This window comes from Thermobia domestica, chromosome 3 (assembly GCF_964235325.1).
Source record: "Thermobia domestica chromosome 3, izTheDome1.hap1.1, whole genome shotgun sequence".
Lineage (NCBI taxonomy): Eukaryota > Metazoa > Arthropoda > Insecta > Zygentoma > Lepismatidae > Thermobia > Thermobia domestica.
In genome coordinates, this window is record NC_137456.1 from 15,456,184 (window position 1) to 15,468,475 (window position 12,292).

The 12,292-nt window shown below is 34.8% G+C and overlaps 1 protein-coding gene across 1 annotated transcript; it reads right to left on the reverse strand.

The window, feature by feature from the left end:
• Positions 1-1,584: 1,584 nt before the first annotated feature.
• On the reverse strand, positions 1,585-3,456 carry LOC145681684 (uncharacterized). Its single transcript, XM_081753303.1, has one exon. It carries the CDS (start codon positions 3,454-3,456, stop codon positions 1,585-1,587), a length of 1,872 nt encoding a protein of 623 aa, XP_081609429.1.
• Positions 3,457-12,292: the final 8,836 nt, after the last annotated feature.

Here is a 12,292-nt window from a genome sequence, read left to right on the forward strand (position 1 = left end):
TGCTGGAGATAGACAATACAAAAGTTCAGAACAACAAACAAGGCAACACATCCGCTCTATGATTTTTTTGACTATCATTCTTAAACAATTCATTGTGTGCTCGTCTTTCCCACTTTATGTATTTTCAGTTAGTACAACAGTTACTGGTATTCTGCGTCTCTTTCCTAGTGATATTTTTGGCTTTACATCCCTCATATAGATAAACTACGAATAAACATATCGGTGTATGAGTGCTTTCTTTAGATAGTGTTTGTCAAGAAGTTAAAGGATCTTTTTTTTTTTAAACTCCGAGATTATATTTCACAAAATGGGATTTTGTGGATGTTAGAAAATGACAGATCATGCCTCACACAGGTGACATAAACTGTAATTACTTGAACAACGCAAATGATTAATTGTATAAAGTCATGTAAGATCAACTTGCTAGTGAAGTGAAACACGACATGTTTCATTGAGTATTTACATATCAAATGCACAAGAAGTATAGGAGATGGCACAAAGGAAGTATAGGAGATCTGATTGACATTACATGTGATCGTATCATCAACGCAAGGAATGGGGCAAAGTCAACGAACTCTGGATGCAGAATTGAATGTGACTCGTTGAGCGAAAAATTCGAAAGTAAAATGAGCAGATTGTTATCATTACCTAGCACGAAGGCTGCTATGAGGCATGAAATGCCCTACGAAGTCCAACCAGCACTGCATTTGCATTAGCTCAACATCATGTAATAGCCTCTGAAACCTATGATTACTTCGACATCATGTAATACATCCAGTAAACTGTGTATTGGCAGCTACGAGAGGTGTCGTTTTATGTAAGAAGGACGTTAAAAGCGTCCCACTCACACCACAAAATCATTAAGACGGCTTAACAGGATATCTGCCTCATAGTGAGTGGATCAAGAACAGTAGGGTGAGGTATTCTTCCCTGATGAATCCTGGTTCTGTCTGGGAACTTCTCCTCGGCGTCTTCACATTTGGCGAGAGTCGTGAACACGTGATGACCCTGTAAATTTAATGAAACGAAACCGTTATGATGAGGGATACTGTGACTTAGTGGTGTATATAAGGAAGGGTTCGAGGGTTTCAGTTCCCTTCAGATAAACTTTTATCATATGTATACACAAACACATGAAGTTACATGAATTGGAGCTTCAACCCCATTGACGAAATTTTGCGTGAGCCACTGTTGTGACTAGTGAGATTTATCGGGATCTCATCTGGCAAAAAATATTGCGATCTGCCTCACGTAGAGTATGTAAATACACTGTGCAACTTCATACCCTTACTAGCTGATTGTACGTCATATTCAATTATGACAACGATGTCGAATTGTCAGGATAAAGTCACATGAGATAGGTGTCTTGTAGCCACAATTTGATATGTTTCTGTCATTTGACCTTCAACGTGGTATTTGTATATATTTTCCATACATCAGAATCACGAATGGATATCGCTCCCTCGTCTTCAGTCGTGTATAAGTTTACCATATTATCCCTTAATTTTTGAATAGAAGTGTAGTTCCTTCTTCATGTAGTAATCGATTACGAATCATTTCAGGCTCTACCTATGAATTGCGTGTTTATTGCTGGTTTCTACCTTGCAAAGTTGCTATTACCACCTCACTAACAAATGCCACAAAACTACACAACATACCTACACTAATTAGAACGAATACAGTAAGGAGATCCCCTACATCAAGAGGAAGTACTTCTGAGCCACTAGGATAATAGTTGTTAGATAAAACGTTACCATCTCTTTTCCATTTCATGAACAAACCAGAGCAATCAGATCTGCGTAGTATCATCCGCACAATATCAACGAACAATGAGTTTCTGTACCAAATATAAAAGCCAGGGAATGAAGCAACATTTGTCTTCATTACATGGAAGGAAGGTCTTCCGTCCGAAAATCTGAGAGTTTTGTTCTTCTGCAAATTTTCCGAAAACTCACGTCCCCATAGATAGGCATAATTCTGAGATTGAATGACTTTCTGATATCCTGTCTCAATGGAATCTATATTTACCCATTTGTCACTTAAGGTTTGGCTAAGAAGATCAGATAGTCCTGAAAATATCCAGCGATTAGACGGAAAGCCTCCGAACTCAATTCCAGACTCTACAAGTTCCTCCAATGTATCGATAGGAGGGAACATCTTTGGTTTAGTGATAAATCCAAACAACTTTGCCTGGTAAGCATAACTGATCACCAGTGAACCATAAACCCAAAGCAAGAAAATTATTCGAAAGTAAGTACATCTGGCCGGTGGTGAGGATAATGAGATTCCTAATAGAATCGCCAAGTTATCAAGAAATATTGAACTAAGTTTCAATTGACAGACAGATAATTTCCTGGATATAAAACATAGTACAAATGAGACCAGGATGTAGAATACTAGTGTTAGAATCCAGACACTCTGCTGAAAGGGTAAGTAGGAAGTCATCCAAGAGGGATAAATATCGGGAGCTGGAACCGAAAAAGTCACATAAACAAAATCCGCATAAAATGCTTCAAAATGCAGAAAATCTTTCAGTATGATTGTTGTAATACCAAAAATCCCCTCACACTGGCCTAATATAACATCTCTCTTCTTTCCAGTGTATGTGCCATTTTTCAGACGAAAACCCATTTCTAACCAATTATGGAACAGTTTCAAATCTAACGAGCTATTCAGTTCTTCTGCCAATGTAGTCATCAATTGTCCTTGGACTCCTCTGAAATCAATTGCGCCATCATCTTTGACGTACAACACAGTCTCCTGTGAAAAAGCAGCAACAGATATTGGACATTTATACAAATTGTTCAGTTTGTCAGGAAATAAATCTCTTCCCTTTACAAACTTTCCTCGCTCCCACGTATCCAATAGCTCTATATTTATCGCTGTTTTACAGTATCCTTCACCAAAGGGAAAGAAGGTATATAAATTGATCACAGAGCTATGATTACAAGATATTGATGACGTAAGCAGAACAACATTTATAATATTTTCTCGTAGAGCACAGTCGAAAACATTAATGATGTCTTGATCATTGTACATAGCGTTAGAAACAATTAACATTTTGTTTTGTGGCCTCCAAAACGAGTATTGCTTCAGTATAGTTATGGCACTTTCAAAGGACGTTGTTCCTCCGAGAAATATAACATAACCGACATTTGCAGATTTGCTGAACAACTGAAAAGAAACTTCACTCTCTCTTCTGCTTGAAGTTGAGTCATCCGTGCTTAGTGTTAACACTGTTCTAACGTGATTGTCTTTCAGTACAATATCTGAATAATCGTCTTCATCACTAAACAAAATGCAACTTTTTGATTCACTAAAATAGTAAATTAATATATCGTTTATGCAGTTTGTAATGCTTAAGTAATCTTTACCAAACGAACTATTTTTAAAACTATTTCCATATTTTTTACTTGTGGCCATTGATACAAGAAGAAGTAATATCATACCATCCATTAGTCAGTTCTTGACGAAGACCTAATTTAATGTAGAAATTAATATACATTAATTTATCAAAATAAATTAAGATTATTGGTAGTAGATATAACTAATGTTTTACTAATATAAAATTGAGTAACAATTTCATTAAATATATTTTACTCTGTTCCAAATTATAATTATCCTGTTAAAAATTATGTACATTTTGTTTAACTTATCTGCCTAGAAATTTCTTTTTCTTTCTAGATTTTGTGCCTTCAAAAGTTAGAACATCTTAGCAATATCAAAAGTTTTACAATTGGCATTACAATGTAGAATACAATCTCTGTTACAAGATAATCTCTAAAGTATTAATTAAGCAATATATATATATATATATATATATATATATATATATATATATATATATATATATATATATATATATATATATATATATATATATATATATATATATAAATTTGGTATAATATATATCGACCAACAGAGTGCCTTAAAGCGTTAGACATTTTATTTGAAACAACTGATATATGCTACATAAGTATATAAGCAGCTGGTAGAAGCAAAAATTGACCCATAACTTTTGGGAACATTATCCGAGTACATCCAACAAGTGTTGTAACAATAATCTGTATAAACATGTGTGTGAATGTTGTTATGGACAATGGTCCGGTACCGAAGATATCAGTTTCTTTTATGGCCAGATCTGAACATTTACGTTGTTAAATTTTGAGGCCACACGGATTTTTCAAGGCAGTTAAGATGTAATGCGTAAGGAAGCCATTATGAATGGATATAGATTCAACTTATTAGGAAGATTTTGTGAAAATTTAAGGTAAATGTTGAAAAGTATTCGAAAATACATAAGTTGAAATCTTAGAAATATCAAGAAATATTCTATGAGTTATCATTGAACATTCATGGAGTAAATTACGTCTTACGCAGTTCAATAATCCTATTTTGACGAACTTAGGGCAAATATGTAACTACCTATCCAGAGTAGTTGAAGTTAGTAATATAAATGTTACAATGTAGACCAGTGGCGGCGATTAGACTTAAAAGCGGAGGGGGCCACACATGATCTGAATATTTGTATATCAATGTTAGTTTTCCTGGTTGTTCTAACACTTTGTTTGTATAACTAATAAGATACTATCTTTTTCAGTTAAAATATCGTATATCGTATTTCGTATTTTATTAAGTGAATTGACAAGAGCAAAATGCAAGTAGGTACTAGCTCTTTGCCTTTGTACTCTTAAACAACGAAAGTATAAGAAAAGATTTGATTCCTTGCTCATTAACATCTTAAAATTCTGTCTGAAAAATTGGGTGATCAGATTATTTAATAACAAACTTGCAAAACAAATAAATAGAAAGGCTAATATTAATCATAGTAATGAATAAAGAGGCTTGTTTTGTAGAAGTTATACTGAAACTGGGATTATAATTCCACACATGAAATTAAATGTATGTTATTACTCTTAGAAAATGAAAAACAGTAAATACTACAAACATATGCTACAACATTTAAAGAAATACGCAACTGCAATATAAATTACTTTGAATTGTAATTAAAATGCAATTTCTCTAGCTTTCTTAACTCCACGGAAAGACAAATAACCAATACGTACTCACGCAACGGCAGCTATTATATGACACCATTATCTCAATTAACCAGTAACGCATACAAAAACTACATTTCCAAATGAAACTATATACATTAAGGGGTCATTTCAAAATAATGGGGGGGCAAGGTCAGAGCTCAGTTACTCGACGCCACTTCAGCTGATAAATAAAGTTAACGGTGTGCAGGGGGGGTGAATCCGGACAATAAATGTAAGGTGAATCCGGACACCTATTTTCCATTAGGACTATTTCGGACATTTTCATATTAAATCTATGAGATCAGTGGCGTATTTAGGGGGGGGGCTTCCGGGCTTAAGCCCCCCCCGAAATCTTACTTACCATAGTAAAGTATATGAAATATCTTGCAGAATTTTCACATTTTCAGGCAAAGCCCTCCCCGAAAATTAGCAAAGCCCCCCCCCCCCGAAACAAAATCGTAAATACGCCACTGTATGAGATCAAAATAAAAATAGCTTAGACTAAATATATTTGTAGAAGGTGAGTTCAAATATACATAGGCACATATACGCTGCAAAATATTTCTAGAAATAATGAACAAGACGATAAAAACCTTCGAAATAAAATATTATTTTGGACAGGAAAATTACCTGTTACAAAATTAGCCCACCCCGATCTTCCTGGGGTGGGATATGGAGCCACTTTGAAAATTTAAATAGGGACGCCATTTTTTATATCAAACTCGGATCCTCGGGGGAAAATGCGTTAATTTTATTCGATAAGTAAATGGCACTCTAATCAATAAAAAACTAGTTGCACTATGGTTTCTTCAATGGGAAATCCGCACGTTGTCATTTCAAAATAAATGTGCAATAAACAATGCTAATCTGTCGTATACTTCTTCATGACTCGTGTTAGATGGCTCTGTATTCAGCAAGGAATATTTTTAGTGAAGAAACACATGTTTTATTTAGTTATGCTTCACCGGTAATAAATTTGTAATGACGGAACCTGTTTTCTCTACATTTTATCTCAGTATATGCGTGATTGTTTTCGGTATGATTCTTCACTTCTCATCTTTTAGTTACAGTAACTGCTCAAACTGACTACCTCTAACATCCACGAATTTGTTGATAAGCATTTCGAATAATTGTGCATGAGTTAAAAGTGTGTCTGCAGTAGAGTTTAAACCGTGCACCTACATGTGCACTCTGGTAAATTTTGTAGGCACATGAAGTGCTACTTTCTGTGAAGGGAAGATGACAGTACACGTTATATTTTACTTTATGTTAAATTTTACACAATTCATTGAACTAATCTCGTGACGTCTGATTATTTTTTTCAGATGGTTAGACAATACATAAGAAAACAACATAAGCATGGACAGAAGATGACTTTACAATGCTGTGGCTACGTCTAGGAGAGGCATGTCAATCCGGGAAGTAACTGAAACGTTTAATGTTTCCAAATCTACTTTGCGTGACTACCTGAAGAAATAAAACAAGAGCTTCCAATTAGAAAGGCTGGACGTCAAAGTGTTATTAGTGCTGCAGTAGAAAAAAATACTCGCAGAAAGAATTTCTACTTTTCAAAAGAGAGGATTCGGCATTACCCACCACGATATGCAAAAGTTGGCCTTTGATTTTGTTTCCGTACAAAATATTCCAGGTCACTTTAACTCAAACAAACGATTAGCATGGTTCTCATTTTTTGTCAAGAGGCACAATTTGTCTCTGAGAAAACCACTAAACCTATCCAATGCAAGCGTGCAAGGGTTTAATAAAGAAACTATGATCCGTTTCTATTATGACAGAAATATCGTTATGCAATCACCCCGAGCGGATGTATAATGTGGACGAATCGGACTTGCAGCTCACAACAGGTCGATAAAACTGCTAGAAAAAGCTGGAGAAAAATCTCTTGTCCAACTAACGCACAGAGAAAGGGAACGTAGCATCAGGGAATCACCAGAGGAACGTTTTACCTATGGAAAGAGATTGCATTTTACAGAAGAAATTGCTAGTGCGTTGACCAAAACAAGTGATTATGGTAATTGTAGCTTTTGCGGTAAACATTATTATGCATGTGACTCATAAACATGGTACTCGGATAGAATGCTCAAATTGCAAAATATGGTATCATGTATGATGTGTTGGTGATGGTGTTAATTGTTCATTCGTATATGGAAAGTGCATTTAACTTGTAATGTTCATATTTCAACAGCGGTTTTATTGCAAGAAATTATGTAGTATAATCTCTAATGTGATGTAACCATACTGTGGCTAACTAGGCTGTGTGATTCACGTTTAACTAAACAATAGTCATTAGACTACTAGAAATCTACCACCTAATGCAGAGTCCTTTTGACGTATGATTAGCGTCATTCTAAAGGCTTGACTACTGCAGGAAACATGTTAGTCGAACTCTTTAGTATGGCAATAATCACGCGTCAGAAGGACTCTGCATAAGAGAACTAGTGTTTAAGGTCTTTACTCAGAAAAGTTATAATGTTGACTTTTTCATTCAGAATCAGATAAGATAGACATCCTGTTGATCTTTTGCACATGTTTATACTTGGAAATGAACCTATATAATATTTCCTATCCTTACTTAAAGTCATTCGTATTAAGAAAACATATAAGGTAAGTGTTGATATCGCATTTAATGTGTCTGATGATTTTGTAACAATATTTTGATTTTAAGAATATTTTCTACTTCGTCCGGATTCGCCTCCACTAGTGTCCGGATTCGCCCACCTCTTTCGCAATTTCCAGTAAAATGGCATCTTCTCTTTTGCTAAATGCCATTATTAAGAGCAACAGGCTAGCACTTTATTATCATGTGTTATATCTAGACTAAACTCCAAAGAATATTTGACCAGAACATAATGGCTCTCTCCGCTGAATTAAGATGGCTACAATACAAAATACCTGAACTGTCCGGATTGGCCCCCTTCCTTTACTCTATTATTTTGGTCACGATTCTTACTGACGGGAGTTTTATGTTACTTATACATAAACATAACTAACTCTGTGGCCTACGGAACCCGGGGTACAATGCTGCGTTCACAAAACCTCTCCAATGACTTCTATCGTTAACCAACTGGATCTAGTTCCTACTGTGTATTCCTATTTCTGCGAGATCCATCTATATTGTCCTTCCAATCTGCGCATAGGTCTTCCTAATGGTCGTTTTCCGATTGGACTTCCAGTTAAAACTTTGAAAGCGTTCCTAATTTCTTCCATCCTTGCTACATGACCTGCCCACCTGAGCCTCCTAGATTTCATGACCCTAACAACGTCTGGTAAACGTATAAATTATGTAGTTCCTCGTTATGAAGTTTCCGCCATTCCCCATTCCCGTTCCTCTTGGGTCCGAATATTCGTCAAGGATTTTGTTCTCAAATAATTTCAGTCTATGTTCGTTCTTCTTTCAGAGTAAGCAACCATGTTTCGCAACCATATAGAACAACAGGCATGATTATCGTTTTATATATCCTCGACAGAATTCGCGACGACAAGAGATTTTGAACTGAATAGTAACACGAATTCCCTGCTTTTAGTCAACATTTAATTTCTTCGTGAATATGATTTTCGTGATCCTAGATATTTGAAACTATCCACTTTATCAAAATAATATTTTAATATTTTAACGCATTCATCATTTGCCGTACTACGATCCCGACGAACTTCCATGTATTTAGTTTTCTCTGCATTTACTTATAAACCTATGTCTCTGCAAGCATTTAAAAAAAAAATCCTCTGCATTTCTTTCTATTGTTCTTGCATCATTCCCTATTAAATTTACATTATCAGTATATGCCATAACTTGGTGAATATCATTCAACTCTAGGCCGTGGTTGCTATTTTTTATTTTCCTTATAGCGTATTCCAGGACAAAGTTGAATAATAATGGCGACTTAAACATTTATTAATGCAGAAAAGTTACTAAAAGATTATTTAAATGAAATCTTAGTTATCATAATATTAATGATATCGCCCGATCGATTATGTTTCATTAAGACATGGTGCACGTATACATAAGCGTAACCAGAAATAAATCATTTGGAAGCGTACAATACAATAAACAATAATGAATCCAAGTACGTACTACAAAGGATTAGATTCCTCAATAAAAAGACATGTTAAAAGAATAAAAAAAAATGGTACTGTACCGGCGCAGAACAATTTTAGTAAATCCAAAATTCTGGGCCGTTACAAGGCCGAAACGTTGAATAGAACCATCATAAAATTTTGATTTTTTTTTCTTACGAAAACTTTGAGTGAATCTTGAAACGTGCCAGTTTTACAATAGTCAAAATTTCTAATATAGAAATTGTTCCCTTTTCCCCATTTAAGAGCCCAATTCTCAAAGTAGCATCTTCTCCTCCAAGGAATATTATTTAAGCTCTGTACTTAAATAAAAGAGATTCTCAGAATTTATGGCATTAGATATTCTACTATCTAGATAATGAAATAAAAGGAATTTATCTGATTTCAATACCTTAAAAGAAGCTATTTTGCTTTATAAATTATATCTTCCTACAAGTTTTACAAAGTGGAATTACAAATACTACAACATATTATTTCTAAGTAATAATTTCCACCATAACTTTCACAAAATGACCAGGTATTATGTTGACTGTCTTTATTCTTTTTCTAAGAATGGCCTACATATTAATTGCACGTCATTGTATATACATTGTGTGCTAGTGTTTCCTAATAAGCCTGTCATACTTGACATTTTTATCAACATTTTCACAAAAAAACTGAAAACATAACATTAGTCATTTACAACTCGTAAATACGGCAGAAAAGAGTTTGGTTTGTTTTTCGAAACTTAACCTTTCTGGTAATTACAGAGTTATAAAATGGATTATTGACTGACTGTAACATATTCGTGCATTACATGCCAAGGACGTTGCTAACTTAACTAATGATACTACATCTCTCTCACTTTTTCTCTCTCTCTCTCTAGAGTGAGAGAGAGAGTGAGAGAGAGAGAAAGAGGTGTTTCAAAACAACGTTTGGGAGTGATTCCTGGCACCAAAATAAGACAAAAAGTATAGACCAACCTGAGTGCACAAATGCTTCCTTTCGGAGCTATCGGCTGCCGAAAATGCGAAAAAATGACACTTTAAACGTCCATAACTCCAAAACTATGGGTCCAACTACCTCTATAAATATTGTTGCTGAAGTACGGCAGGATTCTGAAACTTGGATATTTGGATAGGCACATACTAGTTCCTAAATAAAGTCTTGACCCAAATACAGTATGTCCCATAGTTTTCGAGCTATGGAAATTTTAAGTTCATTTTTCATGTTTACGGTAGCTTATGACTCCGAAAGGAAGCATTTGTGCATCCAGGTTGGTCTATATTTTTTGTCTTATTTTGGTGTCAGGAATCACCTCCCAAACGTTGTCGGTGTTGTTTTGAAACTAACTCTCTCTCTCTCTCTCTCTCTCTCTCTCTCTCTCTCTCTCTCTCTCTCTCTCTCTCTCTATATATATATATATATATATATATATATATATATATATATATATATATATAACTTGTTTCCTTAGAGCTCTATATTCACATTTGTAACTGACGTAATCTTTTGCACACTTTCTCGCATCAAATGACAGTTGTATCATGTTTAAAAAGTATAGTTTCGGTAAATCCTGCATATAGAGGGTGTAACAGGAGGTAATGCAAATACTGTGGTAGGTGATGTGTGACATCAAGAGAAGACAAAAAGTCCTTTGGCATATTGTCGAATTCCGCGTCGTGTAAGTGACAGGGTTGCCAACTTGGAATCGAAACTTGAATCGTGACAATTGCAACGTAACAAAAACATGTGCACAAACTCCGGGAGGTGATTCGTGATATCAAAAGAAGACAAAATGTTCTCTTGAATGTTGTCGAATTACGTGTCGTGTACGAGTAACAAGTGTGCCAACTTGGAAAGGCAACTCGAATCGTGACAATTGGAACGGAATAGAAAGATGTGCACATCAATGCACCATGCAAGTGAACTTTTATCTTCTTTCGATGTGACGAATCATCTTCCGAAGTATGTGCACTCTTTCTATTCCGTTATAATTGCCTGTATTCGAGTTTCGTATTGAAGTTGGCATCCCTGTCACTTATACACGACGCGGAACTCGACAACATGTGACGAATCACCTTTCGAAGTATGTGCACATTTTTCTGTTCCGTTGCAATCGTCACAATTTAATTTTCCATTCCAACTTGGCACCCTGTCACACATACACGACGCGGAATTCGACAATATGAAAGAGGACTCTTTGTCTTCTTTTGATGTCACGAATCACCTACCGCTATTTGCATTACCTCCGTTACACTCTGTATATAAAACTACATGAAATGACATAAAATAACGAGTAGTTCCGGTTGACCTGGAACGTTGAAATTTGGCATGATTGTCGCTGTCCGGGACTAACCGACAGGAAAATTGCCCAAAGTGAATATTTTAAATTTTTTAGAGGTCTAAAGGGGGATAAAGAAATTCCCCATGCTATTTAAATGGGCCTTTTTTAAACCTATAATGTCGTATTTTACGTACAGTGAAACCTGTCTATATTGGCCACCACCGGTTCCATTGAAAACTGGGCAACTTAGATAGGTGGCCAACTTACAGAAAATAAGTGTGATTGGTGTATTTTTAGAAGAGGATTTCTAGTTTTACTTGATTGAATAGTTTTAATAAGCAATGGCACAACGGCTACTTTTAAATGATGGTACATACTAGAAAAAATTACTACAATATATTTAATATATGTACATTTTTCTTCCTGAAAACTAGCCTGGTACACTGAATTATTCGGACGGAAAACACAATAACACAAACAACCATAAAATCGAAACATACGTACGCAGTTTATTGAAACTGATATTGTAGCACACAAAGTTATTCAGATTAAAACAAGAAAAGTAAAATTATAAATTGAATAATTTATATCCAGTTTATATGATTTTTCTCGGCAGAGACAAATATTCTCTCTCTCTCTCTCTCTCTCTCTCTCTCTCTCTCTATATATATATATATATATATATATATATATATATATATATATATATATATATATATATATATATATATATATATTTTTTTTTTTTTTTTTTTGAAAAGTAGCAAACCAGTTATTAATAACAAATTTATTCATGGTGGTTCATTCTAGATGTATGATTTTTATTGTTTTTTGCACATACAAGGTTTTCATAAAGTATGGACGGATTTAATTCGCTTATAATTTACATAAA